A 26,754-nucleotide genomic window follows, 5' to 3' on the forward strand; every position below is an offset into this window, starting at 1 on the left:
TGTTAACTTTTGGTGAATGAATCTCTTCCACATTCATATATGCTTTATTAAATATCTTCAGAAATTTCAATTGTTAAAAATTAATTGCATTTAAGAAATTGAATATGAATTATAAAACATTACATAAAAAATATCCCTCAAGATATTTTATTATTAATTCAAATTCAAAGAATTATTTTTACTATTATTTTTTCACAAAAATGCCATTGAAATGTGAAATATGCAATTTCTGCAACTTGCAATCTTGAGCAATACTTATTTGTACAATTAATTTGATAAAAATTATGCGATATCGCACGATGCTCTCCATTTATTCGGGGTTTGCAACGGATTGTGTCGGCACTGCCGACATACACGCGAAAGAGCGAGAAAGAGAATCGGTTGGCGGCTTGCATGTGCGGGTGTGGGCGCCTCGCCCTCGGTATCTCTCTCTTTCTCTCTCTCTATCGCTCCCGTCAGCTCCGGTGCGAAATTTAACCGGCTGCAAGTAATTTTCGTCGCTCGAGTCATCATCGAGTGGCTTCTACGGTGTAAGCCAAAATAGCCGTCGCCGTCGCCCCGCCTCTCGAGCAGGATTCTCTCGCGTCACGTATCGACGTTCTCGACCGGGTTCGTCGTCGTCGCGACGGTAGTGCGGGGCCATCTTTAAATGGACGAACAGTGGTGAATGTGCACGACGACGAAGACGACGAGGAAGACGACCACCACCACGACGGTGGCAACGCCAAGGACGACGACGACGACGGCGACGGCAACGACGACGGGGTGCGGAAGGCGAAAGAACAGCACGAGAAGCGCGCGGGGTTACCACCAGGAGTATGGATCCCTCACCCCCGTGAGCTACGCCGTCGAGCAAGCACGTCATTCAGGACAAAGCGCTGATAATCAAGAAGTGAGCAGCGGAGTCTGCAGACACCGGTGAGTCGAAAGTCGGGGAAAGAGCGGCCGCGCGGGGCCGGCGAAGGCGAAGCGAGAGAGTATATACATAAGCAGGAGGTACGAACGCGAGAGAAGGGCAAGGACCATTTAGAGAGGGAGAGATCGAAAGGCCTACGGTCTGTCGCCATGGTGATCTCGCGCAGTATCGCCCTATCGGACTTATCCTTCGGCTTGTCCTCTCGTTTCGCCTCGCCGTGCTTCGTTCATGTATTATTCGATTAGTATAGAGAGTTTGTCATATTTGTCGAGTAGAATTACTGATTTTTCAATAGCCGCCGTTGACTTCGCTACACTTTTTTTCATCTAGGAATAAATTTCTGTACGCTTAAATTTAAAAAACTCAAGCTTTTGAGCTTTTTTTTTAATGAAATCAATCAATAACTTTGTTTAAAGTAAATTTTTACGGAACGAATTTTTGACAGCAATATTATGCATTTATGTTCTAAACTCGCATATATTTTCGGAAGAAGCGCACAGAATGATTAACGTATCATGTAAAAGGAGCAGGCTACTTTGAATATACTTTGAATATGAGGAAAGTAAAAAAATAAAAAGACACTTGAAGAATCGAACCGCGTCGAAAAGTCTTTTCACTTTTCGATTTTCCGTCGTAATATTTTTTAACATCACCTTTAGTTACAATTGCTTTTCTTTCCCTCTGGTTTTAAAATAAATTAGGATAAATTGACAGCGTTTGACATGTGCCATGTCTCGAATAGAAGATTAATCGTCCACTGTTTGATATCGTGTACGTACGTATGATGCTGTAGGATACTTTTTACGAGCACAGGATTGATTGATATAGCACTCGGTAGCACGTGGCTTCTCGATATCGAGCGAGAGGCTGCGTATCTAAAATATGGACTATGTCTGCCGGAAGCTGATTAAAAATATAGAGGCATTTAATCTGTCGAGATTTTCACTCAAGTACGCAATAGAATATTTAATATATACATATATATAGTTTCGACTGTGTATAAAACGGCGTTTCAGTCGAACGACGTTAAAAACATGCGTTTCTGATATCTCCGAAAGATGAAATTAAAGATTTTTGAATATATAAAATAATCCGCTAATATTATTTTCAATCATAATTGCTTCTCTCTCTTCTACTCTCTTTGTCCCTCTTTCCCTTTTATTTTAATCCTTAAATTAGAAACGTGAGATAAGATTACGCGCGTTGCGATTTTGAACGTTGTCGATTAACGATAGCAAACACGGCTTATATGTATATGCGTAAGGTTAACTCAATGTTGCTGGATAATCGACAGTAATTAGTTCTATTGTTCCGTAGCCTTATGTCGTATCGTATACGGACCAATTTAGCAGCCCGACAGTTAAAAGCTTCTCTTAACTCACATAAATTACTCGAAACGCTCGCGCGACGCTTTTCATAAGAAGAGATAGATGCCAGCTGTTTACGATATTTTAAGCAAGAACATTAAAATCCAAATAGGAAAAAAAAGACATAATTTAGTCTTGATCTTTTTATATAGAACTTTTATTTTATGAATAACTGTTTATTTTTTATGAACTTTTTTCTATGAATATTTTATTCATCTTTCTCTACCTTTTAGTGTATTCGATAATTTCCTTTCACAATGAAATTATACAATTGTCATGAAACTACAAAATAATTTCCACGTTTTGGAAAATAGTTAACGGAAGTAAAGGATAGGAAACATAAATAATAGAAATGGAAGAGAAAAATAGAAGAATAAATTATTACACACACTATTTTACTATAGAAATACAAATATTTTATTTATTATAAAAATATCGCGATAGCTGTATTTATTTTACATTTTTGCGTAACAATATTTTTTTATTAGAAAAGAAACTAAATAAAAGGGTAAGTATACTTGATACATAAATTAGTTAAAACACTACGCTCTAAATAATAATCTAACAAATCCATGACTCCTTTAATAATAAAGGTACGAATGGATGTAGCTACACGGAGAAAATTTTATATAAAAAATTACTATGTACGATAGTAGCCGCGGACTATGAAGGAATTATAAAAATTTTTACTATGTTTTTCACATGTGAAACATAATAAAAATTATAATATAATTAAAATTTAAATATCAACTATAATAAAAATTTTCGATCCGCGGTTTCATGGTCCGCGATTAATGCCGTACATAGTAATTTTTGATATAAAATTTTCTCCGTGTATAGTCGTCATCCTTGTTCGGCTAGATTCGGGTGTAGTTCAAGTCGTCACCCTAACGCGATAGTCAATAAACACTCATTAACCCCACCATAGGTTATAAGTCTCCTCGAAAGTTTTACGATTAAATACACCATGAGCAGCAAGGATACGTGGTTTACAACAATATTTTACAAATATATTAATGATATCCGATACAGATTTAAAGAGAGTGATTTTTGTTGCATTGATTGTGTTCAATAATTGATTATTGGTAACATGCAAATCATGACTGTCATAATTGTCATATAGGTCAAAAAGTAAATACAGATTTCCCAAACAATCTGCGATGTCACCAGCGGTGACATTGCCGTGATATGTCGTAGGAAAACGTTGATGTTGACGAAAAACAATTTCGTCGGTTATATGCAAAGTTGCGACATACTGACGAATCTCATCACGATTGTTTTTATCATGGAAATAAGTTCTGCGCAGTGAATTCAGTAAAACCATAAGCTCTGTAATCGGGATAAATTCGCAAGTCAAGATAATTTCGTGTTCGGGGCTAAAATTGCGATAGAAAGGTGCCGTCCGATTGCCAACAGTCGCAACACACGTATTTACATCACTTGCCATACCAGGAAAAATAACTGCAGCTTTTGTGGACGGTTTCTCTGCTACTGTTTCGATCGCTTCCTCCTGTACCAAATCTTCCAAAGTCGAAGATGAGCGTCGACTTGAAACGAAGGATATATCCGACATCTATGAGGTCTGAGAGATCTCTAAGATCTCTAAGAGGGTCTCAGGTATTGATGCAAATGACAGATGCAAACGCCTTAGGCTCTTCAACTCGTGGTGGGACTTCGAGTTCTTCTTCACGTGGTGGACCCGGATGACTTAATTAATCACCCCGCTTGGATAGACCTGAGCTGTTGGGGTTGAAAGGTCGTCGAATTAATATAAACGTCGTCTCACCGGCGGAACTGATGGAACTGACGATCGCGCAGTGTGATCGTCGATTATTGAAACAACGACCAATATAAATTTAGCAACTTGTCTCGTATGAAAAGGCAACCAAAGATTATCAATATCTCAATATCAACGCATCAAGAAGCCTATAAATCACAATACGATCAACGCTGTTACAAATGTATCTCAGTAATAGCCTTAGAATCTGCAATCTAATACTAACGTCCTCAATCATTTTTATGCATTTCTTACCTTATTACTTTATGAGTTTACAAATCAACTGTTCTTTCTTTGTTAATTGAAGCTGCCCTCTTTCAACTTCACTCTTTTATGCCGTTTTAAAACTATGCGTCTATACGTTCTATACCCGATCTATTCAAATTTATATGTATGTGGTACTGGTAACTTGCGCGCTCTGGCGGCGGCTTCGAGCATCAATCGGCGTTGCCGAGAAGCCGCCGCAGTGTCGCGTGTCTGTTGGTGTCTGTTTGGCCGTCGCATCCCGCAATCTTTTCTTCGTCACGTACGCGAGTTGTCCGGACGTTCTCCGGTGTTGTTCCTCGCTCGTGGCGCGGATTCGCTACGTCGGACGTGAGCTTGATACGAGATTGGAACGCGGCGATCCCCGCGCTCATAATCGTCGCGCGTCCCGAGAGTTGTCGGAACGTACGCTTTCGACGATTCCGACCAAGGAGCGGTGCTCGTGCGAGCAATGGCGCGAGTCGCGCCTCGCGCCACGGCGTCGACGTATGCACGGCGTAGATGATACATCGGTGTCCGATCCGTGTGGTATGGTGTTTACGTCGCGCGTGAGGATCTACCGTCCACGTTACGACGACGGTGCTGCGAGCAGGTCGACGGACCTCGGACGCGAGCCGCGACGTGAGCCGCCATGAGACGCATCAGCGGTAAGTTTTCACATTGTCGCGATCTCCACCGCGTCGTGCGAGCGCGGTGTCACGTTCCTGTGCTCGGCTCGGCTTTTTCTCCGCCGATGGGAAATTGTGTCCTCGCTCGCTTTCGACTTTCGCGCTTCCGTATTTCAACTCTCGCAAAGCCGATTATGTTACTCTGTCAATCTGCTCAACTCACAATACGCGCTTTGTATACCTGTCGGCCGTCCGATATATTAATGCGATTCTGTTAGGAAACGAGATGCATGGTTATCTTTCCATTGGTTTCACGAAATAGTGTCAGTTTACTCGAGATACTTCGCTTAGTAGATGGCAACTTATACTTGTTGAATGAAGTATTATACGTGAACGTTTTTAATAATTATTGTTATTTTTTATTTAAGTAACTTGCTTCAAACTTGATTTATAACTCGCGACTGAATTTAAAATAGGAATTTATTTGTGATTTTATGTAATGAAAAACGTTTACAAAATTGCAATACACATACAAGATAGCACTGAGGTATATTTTGTGCATGTATTTTGATTTTTCAATCTATTAATATTCAAAATATCAATATATAATTCTTGAAATATTAATAAATAGAAACTTTCTGTTTTACACGGTACATAAAATTATAAATAAAATTCTGTTTCGAATTTCGTCGCCAATTATAAATCGTCTAAATTGGAAGGATAAATCGATACAGATTTCATATTTAAAAAGTGTATTCGAGCTACGAGTTAAACTTTATGTTTACCTCAAGCCAGTTTTTTTTTGGTTCCGTGACCCGTTTTCGCAGACTGTGAGTTTCATGATTACTGCAATTATCATCGACATATGTCACGCAGTCTTCCTTACGAAACAGGATAAAAACACTAAACCGATAGGTTTTCTTTAAAATTAAAGAAAATATCTGTTTATTTTTATCGTTTTCTATGTTTTTTTCAAAATTTGTAGAAATTTCAAAATTTGTATCAATTATTTCGAAATTTAAATCAGCTATTGGATAATCAAATCGAGATAACTGAAACACATTATTATTGAATATTTAAATGCATTGCGAATACTTAACGTGGCAGTAGTCTTGAAATTCTTTTCTTTTTTTACGGCAGTATGACGTATCCGTTTAAATGTTATCTCAAGTGCATATGCAGTGGTGTAACTGACGTCTGAGAAATTCGCGGATGAGTAACAGTAGGCTTGAGAACTAGTTCTGCAGCAAGAATGTCATTGTGGAGGTCGTTTAATCCTCTCTTCCCCTCCGGATGACAATGGGAATCTTTATGGTGGAACCTCAGCCGAACCGAGTCGCAAGCAAAACCCGCTGCTATCGTTTATTTAGCCGTAAGATTCTTAGGGCCCTCGTTGACGTAAACGTAAATTAAAATGGATCCTCGACGTCGTAAACCTGCTTTTGTCAGTGACGAATCATTTGCTTATACATCAGACGTAGGAGAAGATTCTTACGTCCAGGAATTAGTGTACAAAATTAAAAAAAAATTAAAAAGAATAATTATATACGTTTTGTTCAACAGAAAGATGATATTATTAATGCTTTCTTGGAAGAATTAATTGACATCTGGTTTGGAATTTGCAAACAGATTTATCTCTTTCTTTTGTGCAATCGCCTTAAATAGACTTTTACACGAAATACAATTATTAGGCGCAAATTTGATGCAATTACTTTTTTCGAAAAGAATTGATTTATGCCGAAAATTAATGTGCTCTACTTTTGATCGTATATTTCAATAGCATATATATATATATATATATATATTTAAATAATATGTGCAAAAATGTTGTAAAACCGCGGAGAAAACGTTTTCTCAGACTCGATATTTAAGGCGTAGTTATGTGGTTAAATTTTGGACTTGCTAAGCATCCTTCTTACACTTGGCCGATTTCTCTTATCGCGTATGCTGTGCAAAATCAGCAGTTTCGATATACGAGTGTACTTGGATCGTGCCCAGCGTCGAATTGGATAAAACCGTTGATGAACTCGTCGCGTTTGCAACTCACGTTCATTGGAACGTGAAAAAAATTGTCCTTCTCACTCTAATCGACTTCCGATCATTACTCGATTCGGATGAAGTATTACACGCTATTACTTTTTTTACATTTCCCCTTACTAATGTCCGCTTTATAAGGCGCGACAGAATCTGAGATAGAAATCTATTCCAATAATCGTTATATATAATTTAAAAAAAATTTTACATATAATAATTTCATGTAAAATAGAAAATAGGAATGCATACAAAATATTATTTCGAATTCTTTCGCAAATTATAGATTATATCTAAAAAGTTATTTTTATATTTTACAACATAAAAGTCTGAATAACATTTTGTATAATTTCGACAGTCCTTATTAATCTTTATTTTTGAAAACGATGATATTTGGTGGTGAGAAAAAAACATCACAAATATGATGAATTTTATAACCTTCGTTCGGTCATAATATTTTTGTTACGTTCAATAATTTTCTGAAATAAAGTTTTGAAATTGTTTTCTCGATTATAAAACAATCTTACGTAATGTATCTCATTGTCAGTCGCAAGGATTTTTTTTTTTTTTTTTTTAATAAGGTGTTTTCTTTCGCGTACCTTTCAGGCATATCTCGCTTTCGTCATCGTTTCCATTGCAATCGTATATATTTTATCTTACCGCGATATCACACATCTGGTTTTTGTGATAAGAAAATACGCGTGCTGTTCTCCCGGACGAGGACACCTGACCCGTTACCTGTAGGAGTACGTTCGCGTTCGGCATATTCATCGTCAAGCGTGTGCGAGTGAATAAAAGTGGAAGAGAGATTGAAAAGAAAGAGATCAGAACAACCGTGTGCGTGCTTCTCTGCCTCTGACATTGTCGACCCACGCTTTCGAAAGTTCTCCGAAACTCAAAACGAGTCAATTTAAGGAGGGAAACTTTTTCGTTTTCTCCTTCTTTTCTTCTTTGCGACTCGTTGAACATTGTCTCGTTTGCTTGCAAATTCGACGGTGAGTGTGGCAAAGAATAACAACGTATTCCGCGACAAAGGAAGAAAATGCAATGTACAAGATATCATCGACTTTTACTACTGATTTTATTTCCCAAAAGAATTATTTTACGTTTTCTTAAACATCAATTTTTTAGTTGAATTTGTACACAAGTGCGAGAATTTGTTGAATTGATTTTTTATTATTAATTAGTCTTTTTATTTTTTTCTCAGTGGAAAATCTCTCGGGAGATAAACTTCCACATTAAGATTACATATGGTTTTATCTTAAATTATCAAAATCTGTTTACAACAAGAAGTCTTATCGTGCTCTCTCCGCTTTAAGTATTATGCTACAACTATAGCGTGAGTTCGAAGTTCTTTGGTGCCGCACGAATCTTATTTCATACTATAAACCCTACGCATGACCTCAACCTACTAGGTTCTACAGGTGCAACCTTGAAGCGACCTAGTCCTTTGTTCGACCCGCAGAATGAAGGGAATACAAAGAAAGAAGTGATTATGAAACGGCGCGTATCTCTATTTGCGTATCCCCGAATAATCACGAGCTTGACTTTGTAGAATTCCCATGGGCACCTTTAGCCTGCAATTTTTATATTAAGGGAGGTATAATAAAATTTTGATATTACCATCGTGACGCTTGTTAAGCTTGACAACCATAATACGCATTTGTTCAGTAATGCTGAGTAGGATAAAATAAAAGGCATTCTGTTTCTTTAAATGTGCACACAAAGTGCAAAGATTCATCTTACATTCATCATTTTTTTATTGCAAAATTTATTTCTTATTAATTGCCTTCGTAATTAATAGTGTTTTTTTTTCGCAAAAATCTCTCGGATGATAAATTTAACGACTATTGCAAGCACGAGCACGAATTTAATTACTTGGAATGGAGAATGCGGAGTGGGTTGTGCATCCGGTTCGAAATTCTGTAATAGAGATATTTAATTAACTGTTATTCTCTTGCGTGCAAACATACGCGCGCGCGCGCGCGCGCGCACGGATGCACATAATTTTACAATACTCCGGCGTAAGTGAGGGAAGAGTTGCTTTGTCTTGTGTAGCTGATTATTAAATATTCGAATTATTCGAATATCCGGATATGCAGGATGTGGCCGGATCTCTCGAATAACGTTTGAATAGCCAGATCGACATTTGCCCGATAAAACGAGTAAATTGATTTAATTATATATTATTTTATTAATCTAAGGATGCAAGTGTTAAAATAAACATTTAAATTCAAATGTGTTTGACTTGTCAAGTTGAAATTTAACTTTTATTTGTATTTTGACCGAAATCTTTGTGTTTTCGAGAGATTAAATCAATTGAGCCTGTTTGTTTTAATTTAGAAACGTTATCTGGATGTAAAGTAGATAAAAATATTGATTTAAAAGAGTAGCGTATCTTAAAATAGGACATCGAAAGTATAACGTCTTAAAATCAAGAAAGTGTTTGTGATTATAGTCGCAGTTTGTAAAACGTTCGTTCTCTCCTTTGCTTTTTCAGTTAGAGCTCTTTTTCCACCATATTCGTTGAACTGTGTGTCTATTCATAAACTTGTCATTCCGCGCAATTAGGGCAAACAGATATCCGATGTTCTATTCGCGTTAGCAGCCCTTCTCTTAAGCATGTTATCTTAGTCCTTTGTGCATCAAGATATTGTAGCTGATCATGTCACGCGATGAAATTTGTAATGTTATTAACGCATTCATTTTGTTATTCAGACCAAAGCTTCATGAATTTTTATGAATACGACAACAAACGTTATCATATATTTTTAAAAGTCCTACTTTTGTAGCTTAGAAAATATTACTAAAGTTGTTTCGATATTTTATGTGACGATAAAGCATTATATTTTTATCATGTTTTATTATTTTATATTGTTTTTTTATTTAATTTAATTTTTTTTATTATTTTATTTAATTATATTCTGCAAAAATGCACGTTTTCTCAAGATGTTTTTATTGAAAATTGTGTTAAATGTAGCTTTAAAAGCTCTTTCAGAGAATTGACTAATCGACAGATACAAGAATATTAGGAAACAAAAATGTCAAATAGTATTTTTAACAACGCGCATTGACTCCCGACGCTAATCGGAGTGCCCGAAGAAATCAGCGAACGATAATACGCGTTCGTTGCACCGTTTTTTTACCAAGGTGAGACGATATTCTCGTTGACACACTTTTCCGATAACCGCGCGGGGAGAATTTTATCGATAATGCCCCTATTCACAATTATTCGCCGCGTCGCTTGATTATCGATCTGCCTTTCAGTATTATCTCGTCGGCGCGCTTACGTAGAAAAAAAAAAAACGCATATTCCATATTATAACGAGTCGTAAGACGCGTCGCAAAATATTTTGTATTTTTCGCATAATTTTCTTGCGTCAAAAATCAATATCGATCGCGGTGTATTTATCCCAGATTAATGCTACGGTTATCTCGGGCGCATCCTGTTCCGCAGCGCTAGTTGTTCCCGTGTTGTCGAAACACTGATGCACGCGGAATGATAAAGAGTAAAAATCAGGAGTACAAAACGATCAAGATTATCGATTATAATTGCAGGGCAAGGCAACTCGTTTCTGCCCGTCCTTGACGAGGATCCACTTCGATCGTCCACCCCGATGCATTATGCAAATTGCTCGGGCCGGTCGCGGGCCGGGTTGTCGCATATTTTTTTTTTCCTTATCCCTTTCCATTCTTTCTTTTTCGTTTGCCTTTAGACGTCCAGTGTCCTTAAGGCTGCCTTCACACTGACAATTCCATCGCAGCCGCTGTAACTCTCTCGGTACTTCCATACTCTCGATATCTCGATATAACTTTTATATTTTTTATGACGCTGGATTAATTAAACACGGCGAAATCGGTCTCGATTGGTGAAACGGGAAGATGTTTTTCTTTTATTTCTTGAACGATTGACCGACTCTGATCGGTCAACTTTATCAACGAAAAATTGAGGTACTTTAATTAAAATAAATTCCATCACTTTTTGATATATCTACCGATTCTCGCGTATTAATATATGTGCGATGTTAATAAGTGTATTATCAGATTAATCGCATTAGGTATTATAATTTTGGCATAAATTCCATAAATTAATAAACCATCTGGTATAATTTGTATTGCAATTAACATATTATATTTGTCACTTAATTAATATACACATTAATTACTTGAACACCGCGCAGGAGGAAGGTTATTTTAAAAGTTGATTATCCGAAATCTGACATCAAACAGAGCGTTATATTTATTTTGCACAAAATACATACATTAAGTTTATTATTAGGCATTGCGGTGGATGGAAATGGATACAGGCCAAAAGTGGAAAACGAGTGCGAATCGCGAGTTGCGCGATACTACGAGTGAGCGGGACTTAAAAGGATGTCGGTGCACACAGCGATACAACGGCGGACCGTAGCTGGCCGCGATGTAAAAACCTAAGGTTACTTTTCACGAGGGAGCACGTGCTCTTCTTCCTTTCTGTTCTCCTTCGCGTCTACCGTCCACGATACGCACTCGAGAGGCTCCACTTGTGTCCATGAAACAGACTCAGGCGCTAGCTCGCTGCAGCAATTGCAGGCCGCTTCAATACCTTGCTCGGTAAAATTTACACTATGTCGTACGCTTAATCATTCTCTGGGCACGTTTTTTTTCTTTTGTTTGGTTAGAGTGTACTTGTGTCCGCGATTGCGCGTGCTGACATGTGCAGACATTTTTTTAATCACGCGCAGTTATCCACTACGTTCAGATAAACGTGAAGATTGATACGTCGAATATTTTATGCTCTTCTGGTTTGACAACAAAATTGCAAGGTGTCTATGATCTGGGAAAACCTGAAAAGCTAGGATTTCTCAGTGAATTATTTTCTACCCAGAGAAATTTCCGGAATTTCTGTCGATAGCGTCTTTCGGAGAATTTTATGATCGACTTGTCCTTCGCTTATCTTTAATATTTTTCCAATATTTGAAACTTAGGTGGCTCTCAATTTTTTAATATTGAATATTGCATGCGCAACTTTATTGTATGCAAAAAACGTCTAAACTTTTGTCTGGAAATTGAAGATGCTTGGAGAATCTTCTGAGAAATGAGGAAAGAATTTTCTTAGGATTTAAGTAAACACACTAAATTATCTCTGCCAAATCTTCCGAGATATTACAATTGTGGAATGAAGCTAAAATTTGCAATTTTTATCTTCATTCGTATTTTTCGAGGAAACAAGTTCTTCGCCGCTCGTTTTACAACTGGAAATTGTATCTGCGAGTTTTATTAATGGAGAAAACCGCTCGTCTCTTTTTTCTTCGCGGACCCGCCGCATAACGTTTCTTGCGAAACTCGTCAGCCGGTCTCTCGATCAATGAAATCTCGTCATTCTTTTCCTCCGCGAGTAATACATTCGGACCCCCACTTGCGAGCCAATCCCTCATCGTTCTTTCGATATTTCCATATGTTGAGTCGATTCACGTGCCGCGCTTTTCAAAAACCTACGCCGCGGCCTGGCAGGGGCGGCCCACGCCGGTCTCCGGAACCCGTTCACCCACCTTCGACCTCGCCCCTTCGCCACCTTCGCGCGTTCGCCACCACCAATGTGCCGTTTCACCGGCAGCCCGCGCCTGCGCCTCTACCTAAGCCCCGCATTTTTCGACTATTCTCTTCGACGTGTGCTTTCCTTCTGGTTGAAAGTGTCGACTGGCGAACCATCTAATTGATCGGAGTCGATTTTAATAGCGAGATATCGCCCGCTGCTTTGTGAGAAAGTGTGCTTGATGTGTCTATCGTGCTTCTCGAATTGAATCTTCACGTACATCTAGGCGATGGAACATTTTTTCTCAAGTCTTGTGCGTGTAGAGCAGTTGATTGCGGCAAACGCAGTCTATTAAAGGGTTAATAAATCGAATTGAGTTGATGCCCAATTCAGTGGAGTCATAAAAAAGAGAGAGAAAGAGCATTTGATAGAGAAATATTAGCCAAGCCGGGACTTATGAAGTCTTAAGCAATAAATGTATCCTCGCGTAGTGGCAAATTTAATTCAAGACCGATTGAAACGATAATCGAATCAATAATTTATCGCCAAGTAAAAAACATTTTCCACGACTGACATGATAAGCCTGGCGCAATATTGTATTCCTTTTCGTAGTGACTGCAATTGTGAAGGCAACCACGCAAAATTGTTGCATAAAACGGCAAAGAGATATCCGAGTTGAACAGTATCTGAAGAGAATCTATGAAGTTGTTTATCACAATTAACGCTGTTGCGAGGCGATCTTGATAATAATCTGTGTAGCTGTTCTCTTCATTCGCTAATTACGATGTATCGTAAAATTACATCCATTCGATAGACATTGTTACGTGTGACTTGTCACGGAAGTTGGAAACCAAACGCGTGTATCGTGACTGATCGACAGACCTCAGAAGAGTCATCTAAAAACGATTAAAATAGATTGCAATACGGCATGGCGATCACCGCTATGGCCAATTGTTTGGGCCCCCCGCCCTTGCCACCCGGGAAACGATTCCTGCAAAAGTCGAGGAAGTTATCGTCCACTTACAAGAGTTTCCACGATCCTGCCGTCGAGGCTTGGCTGCCTCATAGAGTTCTAGAAAATCCAATGGCGAAACTGCGTCCGTGCGAGACGACTATTGGCACGATTGCCGCCAAGCAGAGTCTGTTCAGAAGCTGCTCCGAAGGCAATCTCTGCTCGCGAAAAACGACAGCCGCGCTGGCGCCGAGTAACACGCCTTTAGAGAAGTGCATCAAGACGATTTATGGCAGTTGGAAAAACCTATTACACCGTAAGTGTGGGGAATCGAACAGGATTGCGTCCAGTTTTGAATAAAAAGAAAGTGCCGTACTGTAAACGCATCGCTACTATTTTAATTGCAATATATGTGAGATATTAACAAAAAAAAAAAAAAAAAAAAAAAAAAAAAGAGATGTCTGAGCGAGACACAGTGCGATTTTGCCGATACCGCGGGTTTAAATTTTATCCTTTTATCGAAAATATTGCTTAAAAAGAGAATCGAATTATTATTTTATTATTTTTTTCTATTCATAACCGATAAATAATATTCTTTTATTATTCTATTTATTAATTTTTTTATTTCAAGCGCGTTATAAAGCCAGTTTTATCGCCTGCACAGTCAATCAGAATATGATGCTTTTGTTATCGGCCATCGGGCGTTAAATAATCGGCGTTTTGTTGTTCTGGACGTTTAATTCGAGCTGGTGAATTACGCCTCTGGTCGAGCGCACAAGCGGCAAGCAGCTTTCACACAGTAAGCGCATTGTGAGCTCCGCTCCTCGCACTCTCCTCGCACACTCGCAGCGACCTTCGTAGAAACGATCTGAAAACTGGCACGCGTTCGTGTATCGCTAATGTGTATCGCGAAAGAACTCGATGGAAGCTGGACGGATGCTCTCTGAAAAATTCAACAGTTTTATTCCTTTTAAAACAGAATTTTGATTTATTTCATTATGTGAAAATAGAATTTTATTATTGATATAGACACATTTTTAATTCTGTGTTACATTACGTTCAAACATTGTCTTGGTATTTTTTTTCTCTCATTGCTGCGCTCAAGCGTACGCTTTCAGGATCTCTAATTTACGTGTAAAATAAATAGTCGGAAACGAGTCGTTGGACGTCGCGAGGGCTTTCTTTTCAGAATACCAAGTTGAGAGAATTCGAGGCTCTTCTTCTCGCGCACGTCGCTCAATGAGATTTTCGGTGTTTACGCAATAAATTGACACATCCCGCAGACTTTGACCTCATCCAGCCACTCCCGTCTCGTTTCTTTCCTTTTACTCCGTTTTCTTTTCTTCCTTCCTTCTCTCGTCCATCTTGTACCTTCGAGACCGAGGATACCTCTTACACCTATACAAGCCTTTCTGTCCACCTACGATTGTGGAATGTTGAGAAAGAGCTGCGTTAATCACCTCGTCAAACGACTTTGTTCTTCCGAGCTACAGCGCACTCGGACTGTAATTTTATTTTACTATACACGGCATATTTCACACATTATCCGCATCTGGACTGTAGCACACATTGTGTGAAATTTGCCGATCTAGAGCAGAAATATTTTATCTAGCCATCTGTGCGTATACTATTGAATGCTACGCAATCATCATTAATTATGCTTTATTATGCAGCTATTACATAATTGTGCGACCTTTTTAAATAGCCTGACCGCGAGATCATTCATTATTTTCATTCGCTACACTTACGCGATTGAGCAGCGCATGCTGATTGCTTAGACGTGACAAAGCTCATCAGCATACTTTAATATTCAATAAGCATTTATATAATTTGTTAGTGTAATTATCGTATTATTTCTCACCTCGATTAAAGTTTTTGCAGAGTCTGATCTGAAATTGACATAGCCTTGAATCACTGCTTTAAAAAATGCGATTAGAATGAGAGAATTGAAAAAAGTGGCACGATTAAAAACTGAGAAACGAAATTTCAGCTTCATGAAGAAACATTATGTCATTATAACTGCGATTAATGTAATATTTATTTGAGATAGATTTTCCAAAACTATGAGCTGACTCATTGTTTTCCATCGATGAGCTTCGTACGAAAATTGATAAGTTTCCTGTGCTTGTTTACACGGATGTGAGTTGACTGGTGCAGAGAGCAATAAATCTTTCGATTTCCGGAATCTACGTGCGATATATAAGAACAGCTTCTGGTGAAATTCAGAAACTTTCGTGCGGACTCTTGATTTATCATTGTTCTTGCCCGGTAAAAAAGTGCTTGAAGTGATAAAAGAGTAAAATAATGTATTCGAAAGATTCCTCGATATTGCAGTTTTAATTAAGTGTGCGCTTTATCATTCGGTTTGATTAATATTCTCTTCCTTCTGTGTGTTACAGTTGGCGGTATGAGCCGGCCGTCTAAAGCCGTGACCCAAGCGAAGAAAGTAGCACCACCGGCTGTACCAGACGTGTTTCGACACTCTGGTTCCTCATTTGGCTCGGCTGGATATGCTAGCAGCGAGGATAGCTGCTTCCTCTCCGGAAGCGGACCCGGAGGTACGACAGACGATGGATCCTACGGGATGCCATCTGGAAAAAGTCCGGGACCTATTTTTACCCATCCTGGCTTCGCCTTTCCGCCGGTCGTCGGCAAGTACGCCCACGCCGAAGATCAAGGTGCGAGTTACACGATGGACGTATATAGATCGTGAGATGTTATTAGGCGCATTCTTATCGAGCGGAAAGAAAAACGTACGAGGAATGTTGCTTTTAGTAGTCTCGCAAGTGATGATCGCGCCGAGAGTCGCGCCACGTTGCCGTCAAATATTTTTTTATCGTTGCTGCTATGTGCTTTTAGTATATGGTTTGGCTTTGACAGCTTTGGAACTTTAACTTTCAATTGTTTCGATTAATGGTTCGACGAATTATAAACGCTTGTGTGAGAATTGTGCTTGTAGAAATATTGAAAGAAGCGTATTTCAATTTTCGCTAATTGATACTGCAATGCTGAACTTTTGTTGAAATGCGAAAATTTTCATTAGAATAGACACTTAGTTAGACCAACGATCGTTGGTCGTCCGGTTGTCGATGACCCAGACCGGCAGTCAGTCCGGTAAGCCGCAATGTGCGACTTACTGGTTGTCCTACATTACTGGATTACATGCATGTCCTTCCGTTACGAGCATATTCGCTGGCTGAGGGCCAATTTGTTGTGCATCCAAATTCGTCATTTGTTAGATTTTCATGTTAAATTATTCTCTGTACTCTTTTCTTTACACTCCCTCCTCTCATTCATCTTTCTCTATTTGGTTTCTTTTCAGTTCACTACCGTAAGAATTGATTTTATGCTCGATGTTTTTTGGTATTAGTTTGCTCCAATTCCGTGAAATCGTAAGAATCATATTGATTCAAAAATATTACAACTATGTATATACATACACACGCATATGCGTATGCGTGTGTATGTATGTAATATAGTTTTAACATAAATTTTTTAATATTTTTTTTAGGTATTGACATGACACAGAGTCCCGGCAGGGACAGCCCTGGCAGTTCAGGATCGGGTTCCGGTTCTAGACATTCTACAGCTTCGTTGGATTCCGGAAGAGCGTCTGGCTATCATTTGGGACCTAGAGGGCCCGGTGCTCTCGCCTCGTCTCCCAGATGCTCTATTAGCTCCCTTGGAAGTCATCCCGACAGACCAGCGGACCTTGATGTCGTTCATGCTTGGCTAACCGAGCTCCAATTCGAAGAATACTTTCCCCTGTTCGCTTCCGCAGGTTATGACCTCGCTACTATAACGCGCATGACGCCGGAGGATCTTACAGCTATAGGTGAGTCGATTGCCCGCAGCCTAATCGCGTTGAATGCATCTACATAGTTTCTCGTAGATATATATATATATATATAATGCTTTCTCAACCAAGAACACAAGTCAACACGAATCGATTTTGCTTTCTCTAGTCAGATGGTTTTTATCTCATTCAGTCTTTTTTTTTTAATATTTAAGAGCGTTTTTTAAATATGATCTGAAATTTATAATCGCAAATTGAGCGCAAAGATTTTCTTTTATTTTGTCAATTGTAAATTTATGCAGCATTTTAACTATTATTTTGGTTTATTTGACGCAAAACAAACTTAAAAAGATCTACTTTCTACATTGTATTTGTTACAGGTATTAAGAAACCTAATCACAGAAAGCGGCTGAAGGCGGAAATAGACAATTTAAATATAGGAGACGGTTTGCCGGAACACGTGCCCGGATCGCTGGAGGAATGGCTGAGGCTTCTCAGGCTCGAAGAATATCTTGGCGCTCTTCATCAACAGGGTATGCGTTCCGTTGAGGACGTGACGACTCTCACTTGGGAGGATCTCGAGGACATTGGTATTGTACGCCTAGGGCATCAAAAGAGGTTACTCTTGGCTATTAAGAGAGTTAAAGATATTCGTGCTGGCAAGCGTATACAACCGCTTGACCTTGCGCGTTTACCGCCACATCCCGGACATACGCAGGTAAGTCATATCTTTTTATCTGATATATTTTTCTTGCTTTATAAAGGATATAGCTAATGGGCAAAGGTTCTTTTTGTGTTTCTTCAATGTCCCGACGTAAATTATTACACGATAATACCTTAACGCAAAACTTGTTTTAATATCATACATACAATCATCTAGCTTATAAGCAATAAAAAAAGTATTATCTTAATTAACTCGCTAAAAATTGAAAACATTTAAGAATTTTTATTTGATTACAAAAAAATGAGTTAATCCTAAAATTTTTATTACATATATTTTACAATGTGTATGAAGTTAGCCCCACACTTTAATAAAATTAAAATAATCGAAATTGTACTGCATTGTACTAGTTTTGTACCAAATTGTACCGTAGTTAATTTTTTGAAATCACGCGCGGATTCCCAAAAAATCCAAATTTTTGAATTTTTTGAGTAGCCCCACACTTTTCGAAAAATAATTTTTTCTCGACTGTACTACATTGTACTAGTTGTACCGATAGGAAGGTTTACGTGATAGTGAAAGTTTTGAGAAAAATAGTTAATTTCTGTGGGTTGCTGTGTGACTACTCAAAGAGCAAGAATTTAATTTTTTTACATAGTTTTTTTTCTCCTTTCTGGCATACGTGTCCATATGTGTCCATACGTGTCATAACTGCCGTCGAGCAGATTCAAGCAAAGTATAGATAGCGAATGCTTTTATTATTTTCTGAAGTATTTTATGCAAATTGCTAACAAAACTACGGTTGATAACTATAGGTTTACGATATCGCATCGTCAATTCACGAATTGTCGAAAAATAAAACGGACAAACAATGGAACACCATTCAATCATTATTGGACATAATTATGTCCAAGGATTACAGGGACCTAATCGACGAACGAGGCTTACCTACGGCGCCAAATGCTACCTTTATCAAAAAATCTCGACGGAACTATCAAACAAGTTGAAGCCCAAGTATATTTATGTTATTCTTAAGCAAAATCGATATAACATTTGGAACAAGCACTTTAGTTTTATAACGTTGAAAAGGATGTTTCGAATATTAATATTTCGAATACCACCGATGAGAACGATGATAAAATTTGCTTCAACCTTTTTTTCACTTTTAGAGAATGGTTACAAATAAAGAAAATGTTGAGTACCACTGTAAAAAGCTCAACAGTAGAACATACTTAACATTACAAGCATTACAGCATGGAGTAATATCTTATTCGCTGCTGTTTACAAAGAAACGAAACTGCCGTGTGCATTTTTGTTTAAAAGAGCAAAAATGACTGAAAGTAGTATCTACCTACAGATTACAGGTTCGTGTAACGAATGCGGTAGTGAATTTTACGGATGCATTGTAAATGAAACCTGCTCCACAATCGGACGTTCGTATAGAGTGCGAAGTACGCCATTTTGATGCTTCTTATCGACACTGTAAAAAACGACAATTGAAGGAACTAAACGTGTTGAAGCTTTCACGGCAGTGTCCGGACTTTCGATCCGGTTAAGGTGCAAACGAAATTCAAAGCGGTACAAACCGGTACAAACAACGATCTATCGAACCCCGTTGGCCGCGTTTCGATATCTTAAAAAATAGCCGATTTGCCGTAATTATGTAATGTCCAAAATTTTTCGATTTTCTCGTTTTTCTCAAAATCCAAATTTGTTAGGAATTTTTTTTAAACGGTACAATGTTCGATACAACTAGTACAATGTAGTACAGTCGAGAAAAAGTCATTTTTCGAAAAGTGTGGGGCTACTCAAAAAATTCAAAAATTTGGATTTTTTGGAAATCCGCGCGTAATTTCAAAAAATTAACTACGGTACAATTTGGTACAAAACTAGTACAATGCAGTACAATTTCGATTATTTTAATTTTATTAAAGTGTGGGGCTAACTTTATACACATTATTTTACATCATTTTTATTATAACATCAAAATGCGATGAGAACGTGAAAGGCTACTTAAATATTTATATGACGAATCAGTGAGATTAGTCATAATTTTACATCTATTTTAATCATCGCGGATTTTTCGTACTAGCCGCATTTATTGTAGACACGTTTCTATGCTTCTAACAAATTAAACAATTTTTCTTTAAGTTCAAAACTTTAAGATGAAATATTTTGACCGATGAATTTTCAGGACGTTGTTATACAACGAGGTGGGCCCGACTTACCGTCGCCTGATGAGGACTGTTCCTCGCCTGTACTCAGATCTTTTCAAAGAGGTGGAAATGATACCACTTCCGGTGCTACTTGGAGAAGTATGTATGCCGCGCTTCCGGCTGATTATAATACTGTTGGCCGTACTGGCTCTCGGGGAAAGTCTTTGGAAAGCTTAGAGGACGCGCCTCTTGGTTATCCTCCGTCGCCGGCGCCGATCTCGCATCCACAGCCTCTCGAGTGGCGTCCACGTAGCTTCGAAGATGGCGATCTCACACCAACGAATGATGCTTCCGTTGTGGATGCCGGTGGCGGTACTCTTCCACGACCAAGACATTGCCTTGTTCGTCCGCGGCCCGTCGCCAAGGTATATTAATTTTTGGATAACGATAACAAAAATCGGCGAGAAAGATTTATTAAGACGATCTTTTTTCAATCAAGTTCGCTATAATTATACGTTTTCTAACAGCACATATGTGTGATATATACAATTTTCATATTTTAATATTAATTTTAGGTCACCGCGACACCGGGGCAATACAAATCCTTGCCAAGAGATTTCGATAACAAGTATCAATTAACCTACGGGCTCGAGAGTAGTCCGCATCTTCCGAAACGATGTCCTCCGTCGCCCCCGAGACGGCAGAGCTCTAGGGATGCAACTAGTTCTTCCGTGAGTGTAGGTGGTACCGCTGTCGGCGACGTTGTGATAGACTGTAGCGGACCAGTACCGACTGCTTCGTGCGACGATCATCATATTCACCAGCATCATCATCAGCATCATCATTTGCTTCATCATCCGCCGCCGCCGCCGCCAGCACCCACACCAGCGCCTTCCACACCGCCGCAACTGAATCGGCCGCCCTCCTCCATGTCGCGCTCGTGGGGTAGCGTCAGCGTTAACGTTAACGAGGAACACGAGCTAATTGCCACTCTCGCTTTACAGCATCGCAACGGATCAGACGCTAGTTTTAAGGTATGTTGTGCTCGACAACGAGTTTTTGTGCTGCATTTTTTACGATATAGTATCTTATCGCTGGAAAAAATTCTTGGAACATTTTTTTCTGCCTGAAGATATTAGAAAGTTTCTGTTAAAAATGTCTTTGAGGATTTTGTTTTAATCAGACTGTTTAGTTTAGGTTTGTCATGTATCTGAACCTTTCGTTTGAATAACGCTTTTTTAATCTTTTTTTATCGCGAATAGGATATATTAAAAAATGCTTTTGTATGCCTGAAAATTTTATCAGAAATGGAATTCTCAGGGAGTTTTGTTCAAGATTTAAATAAACATTCTCTAATAAACTAGATACTATTAGATACTACTGCTTTTTAATTTTTTTAGATTATATATCGTATAAAACATAAAAAAAAGATGTGTTATCAAACAAAAAGTGGTTGATAATAACGCATGTAATCAATTATTTGACTTGATAACATACAATAATAATCGATTACGTAACATTTATTATATTCTTTTTACTTTTATATTTGTAGTCAAGTTCCAGTACAGAATCAGACTCATTGCCGTTCGCCAATGAGAACGCCGGCACGATAAAACAAAGGGCCGGCCGAGCGCAAGAGTACGTACCGGGCGGACCGACTAGTATCGGTGGTCACGTAGTCAATCATCATTCCACTGTTGGTGAACCTGCGGACGTTTTGAACGACATTGGAAATATGCTTGCCAATCTCACGGACGAGCTCGACGCGATGCTCGAAGAGGAGAAACGCCAGGGCCTGAACTCATAATTGTCACTGCCTTCGTTTGCACTTTTCTAATTGACTAGAATTGCCATAAGAAACGCAAGCTCACACAGTGGCTTTTGTTGCCGGTTACGTGAGATAAAGACTTAATTAGTGCAGCGCACACAAGTCGGACACGATTGAATTCACGCAATTCACGAGAGGACGAGCGGACGCGAATCGCGGTGAGATTCAAATATTGGATCCTAAGAATTTTTGAAAGAATTGTGGAAATATTTATCAGCGTATAAAACCTTTACTTTCGTTGCATTTTTCATTCCGAGAGGAACGAATGATATCGCTCCACATCGACGGTACTATTGGCTCGTATTGTACAAAAATTAATGCGTAATGTAAAGCATATTTTCATCTATACTTTCTGCTTCGATCACTTTTTTTCTCTTCGTCGGAAGGAAAGAGCGCTTTACTTTCACGTGTGGGAACATCGGATGATCCACAAAGTTTCCACCTGTTCTATAATGGTATTGCACAATCCGTAAGTGTCTTCTACTTCTATTGAAGTGGTATAGTATTACATTTCTTTATCATTTTTTATTTCTCTTACGACGGACAATATTAACGAGTGATAAAGTGAAACGTATCGCTTTTATCTGTGTAACGAATTATCGCGACATCCATCCAAACGAACGATGTGTGGAATATTGACGTGGCACGTGGGGGAGGGGAATACAATTTCTTTTTGACGAGTATGTTGAATGTGTGAACTAATAATTCATATTGCAAAAGTGTGTTGCGAACGATTTGGAAAACGGCACGCGCAGCTTTTGCACATCCATCTTACAATTTGCGTCTGTGACACGTCAAATTCGACTCCTCTTCTCCAAGAATTCGATTTCCGTTGCGTATACATTCCAGTCGACATTTTCCCATTTCCGTCCTTCGTTGAATCGATAGCGTAATAGACATCGGAATTTTCTACAGTTGACTATGTTATAATGGCGGGGGGGCGCAAAGACAGATAATTAAATGTGTTTCATCGCCCGAGTGAAGCACAGCTCCGAAAACAGATTAGAATGGCGTACATACTTATAAAGAGATTGTTACAATGATGGAAAATAATTTTAACATCCTCGGTCATGAAATGATTTTTCGCGGAAAAGAGATCACAAGACATAGGCAATGCTTTCCCTTTCCTATCGATCGCAGATAGAATTTTCAAGGCAATACGGTTTAGTACAGAAACATAAGTAAGGTATACCAATTAACATTTTGTATTTATTATCTGTACTAATGAATATTTAGAGGCGTACATAATTCACTATTATTGTATGGTACATCCCGATGTGCGGAGCACTTGGAAAGTATTCATACGCATTAAATCAAAGTAATTGTAGCTAACGGGGGCACATTTTTGAGGTAGGCACCCGAATGGTCTTCGCTAATGTGTTACTACTGGTACGTTTTGAGATCTGAATATAGTATTTTACAAGAAATTTTTATGAAATACTTTATATGATACTTTATATAATATTATAGTATTGAATAACGCAATGATGTGCAAGCAGCAGAGACTTAAACTAACAATTCTTCGAAGTGACGTCGCAGAAAATCTTGCTTGACACTTTTAACACTTCAAGATAAAAACCGAGAAAAATTCTCTCTTCCTATATTATTGATCTAAAGCCAATTTATATTGATAATTTGCTACCTATATATATATATAAATATATATATTAATCTGTTATTAATATTTGCAGTAGTACATCCATCTTTCATGTTAAGAGATCACTTTACGTACCAGTTTCGATGACTGACAATGCAAAACGCATGATTTATGATAAAATGTATAATTATTATACCACCACTCCCCCCTGAGACACATTCTATTTTTAGTCCTAACGAGGATCGTTATTTATATCTGGATCCAATTGGGATCCATTCACAGATAAGAAAGGAACACAACATATACGGAATTCTGAGGTACATTTAGAAGTAATTGATGAAAAAAGGAAGGCTGCTCGCAGTGCAGACTGGAGTTTTGTCTTGTTACTGTAGGTATTATATATATGCTGTATATATACATATATGCGTATGTACAGGATGTTCTAGAAAGATAAAATATCCTTTTAGCAACAGATGCTTCAAGTGAATTTGCAGTTGATTTCTTTCAAGGCGAAGATATTGATTTTAATTTTTATCATAAGATATATTTATAACTGATTTTTAAAGTTTTTAAGTGTTATTTAATATTTGAGATTTTTAATTACAATATATGAAAATTGTTGGTTTTCTTCAAAACTAATTCCAAAGAATCTGCCATTAAAAGAGATTGTCATCAATCTTTTTAGAACATCCTGTATGTACATGTATGTACGTATGTATGTATATACATTATTAGTAAGCAGTGAATTTAGGAGGGCATACGTTCCGCGATACTACGAGCCTTTGAGCGAGATGGAATAATCTGTTGTTTTTGCAGATGAATCATACTAATCAGACGCATGACTGACGCGCGATGCGAACAAGTTACGCACATTGTAGGTTTGTACTGCAATTTGATATATATAATGTTACGATAATGCAATCATTCGAGCGAGCCAGCGTATATCTCAATTTTATGCTGTACAGTTTACGATATATGTTTCGATTATTGTACAAATATTATGCTTTTTTAACAGCGAACTATTATATTCTGGTTTATATTTTAATTTATATCAATGATTATTGCTTATAACGTACATGGTAAATAATTAAATTGATAAAAGAATTATATCATTGTATGTAATGCGTGTAGTGTGTAACAGAGTTGCCTGTTGCATAAGAATATAAATAAGAATTGATTATTTTAAAAGAGATGCAAATCAAGTATGAAAATTTATTAATAGGAATATGCATTATATTTATATTAGCGTTTTATTTACATCTTTGATATTGCCGTCAAGCAACATCAATTTATGTAGTATATTGATATAAAGACACTTTTTATTCCGCTATTAGCAATGTAAATATTCAGATAACAATGTGTTTCAATTATTTTGTTAATTTTGATATCTAATAGCTGATTTGAGTACGTAAAATTATGCAGATTTGCAATATTACACACGCTATGAGAAAAATTACTATAAATTATCACAGCAAGTCATTCGCAATTTGCTGAATAAAAGATAAAATTTGTTTTCGAATTGCATTGCATTACAGCAGAATATACATTCGTATATCATAGTTTACATAATGCTTTTTTACATGATGCTTTTTTTTTTTATCATCAAGAAGCCATTGAATAAACGCGCCCGCGCGCGCGCGCGTGCATTTTTTAAACTTATTTAATATTAACTACATTAAGTCAGCGCAAAAGTTTTTATACTCTTGCATTGAATACGAAAGATTATAAAAACGTGAAACGCTTAAGTATTAAATAGCGCATTTCTTTACAATAATGTTCTTCCAAGAGAATGTAATTCCCATCATTTTTAATAAATCAACTTCCACACACACATAGATGTAAACCGATAGTTCTTTGGCGTCCAATAGATGCGAAAAAAATGGATAAGCTACTCAGTTTTTTCAAGTATTAGTTAACGTAAATTCAGAGATATTTATATTATACTGGTTTATAGACAGCTAACTGACAGTGTCCTAAATACATTGCTTCCGCATGGTATATAGGATATTACACACATATATAAACATAGCATATTAATTATAGTTTTTGTACAAACGTAATGCGTCACTATAGTCTCGCTCACAGCGAGCCCAATGCCCGCCTAAACTGCATTGTACAACCCCCTTTCCCTTCCATGTTGATTTATATAAATGCGCGTTAGATATATTACTTGGTTTATTGATTAAGAAAAAGGTGATTGATCTTTAAATAAAGCCAATGGACACACTTATTCATCATCTCTCGATCGATACTCAAATTATTTCCCTCGTCTCAAAAGTGAGAAACAGATTTTCTTATGTATACTTTGCTTATGATTAATAAAATTAAATATTAACATTTGATGCTTGTAATAAAAATTATGTTTTGAAGACTAACATAATAGCTATGAATTTTATTTAATTAACACAATTTATACTTAATAAAATATAAATTTCTAAGTATTTAGTATTTTGTATAAATTTAATAAATTTTGAATGACAAATTTTGAGATAAGATAGACATTTTTCCATGCATTCTTGTATTAAATTCTATTAGTAATCTGCATTTCGCAAGAATTGTCAAAATATTTCTTGTATGTTCCATTATTATTAATTCCATTATTATTAATAGCGGCATTATAAGCGTTCTCGCGCTAAATTAAAGCGCGGAGGAGATAATCGACGTACTTCACGCACGTCGTTTATAACACATCGACCTGTTGTTTCATGTTCCCAATACGAAAATATGCTGTGTCGAACGTAAAGACACTAAGAAAATCGGAAAAATTTGAGAGAACTCGTCCGTGGACGAGTCCACTTGATAGTTAAACACGCCTTCTATTCCATCTTTCTGTGCATCTCTCTGTCGTTCTTCACATTCACCGCTCATTCCCTCTTTTTTCGTGCGACCATCCCTTTCTCTTGCGCATAGAACGTTGCACAGTGGTGTCGAGTGGGAAAAACGGTAATTTTTAGGAAAAATCTTTTCATTGTTCAAAAACATTCGTATAATCTGAGATAATACAGAAAGAGAACATGATGAGAAATCTACATTTTTAATAATTACAAGTCTAGACAAAAAGCACCGTAAAAATTACTACAATCTGTTGGCAAAAATTGTGATAGACAAATTAGTATTTTTGTTTTTTAAAGAAATAATGTTTTAAACCCGTTTTAATATATAAAGTTAAATGTCAAAATATGGAGGAAATCTAATGTAAAATTTGTAAAGCAAATTATTACGAATTGATAAAATTAAATTAGTTACATTAATTGATCATAAATTAATATCTGAATCTAAATTTCTT

The 26,754-nt window shown here is 37.5% G+C and overlaps 1 protein-coding gene across 4 annotated transcripts; it reads left to right on the forward strand.

Annotated features, from left to right (window-relative positions):
• Positions 1–5: 5 nt before the first annotated feature.
• Positions 6–25,698, forward strand: ckn (CRK like proto-oncogene, adaptor protein). Of its 4 annotated transcripts, none has more exons than XM_012365498.2 (7): positions 6–918; positions 15,830–16,108; positions 16,942–17,265; positions 17,607–17,944; positions 20,082–20,468; positions 20,619–21,077; positions 21,596–25,698. In XM_012365498.2, exons 2-7 carry the CDS (start codon positions 15,838–15,840, stop codon positions 21,848–21,850), a joined length of 2,034 nt encoding a protein of 677 aa, XP_012220921.1. In that variant the 5' UTR covers positions 6–918; positions 15,830–15,837; the 3' UTR covers positions 21,851–25,698. The 4 variants fall into 4 exon arrangements, with proteins under 4 accessions (XP_012220921.1, XP_067212678.1, XP_012220920.1 ...); XM_067356577.1 differs by lacking the exon at positions 6–918 and adding an exon at positions 4,560–4,971 and having other exon boundaries at positions 15,830–15,988; XM_012365497.2 differs by lacking the exon at positions 6–918 and adding an exon at positions 4,561–4,971.
• The last annotated feature ends 1,056 nt before the right edge of the window (positions 25,699–26,754 follow it).

Source organism: Linepithema humile, chromosome 6 (genome assembly GCF_040581485.1).
Source record: "Linepithema humile isolate Giens D197 chromosome 6, Lhum_UNIL_v1.0, whole genome shotgun sequence".
NCBI classification, from domain to species: domain Eukaryota; kingdom Metazoa; phylum Arthropoda; class Insecta; order Hymenoptera; family Formicidae; genus Linepithema; species Linepithema humile.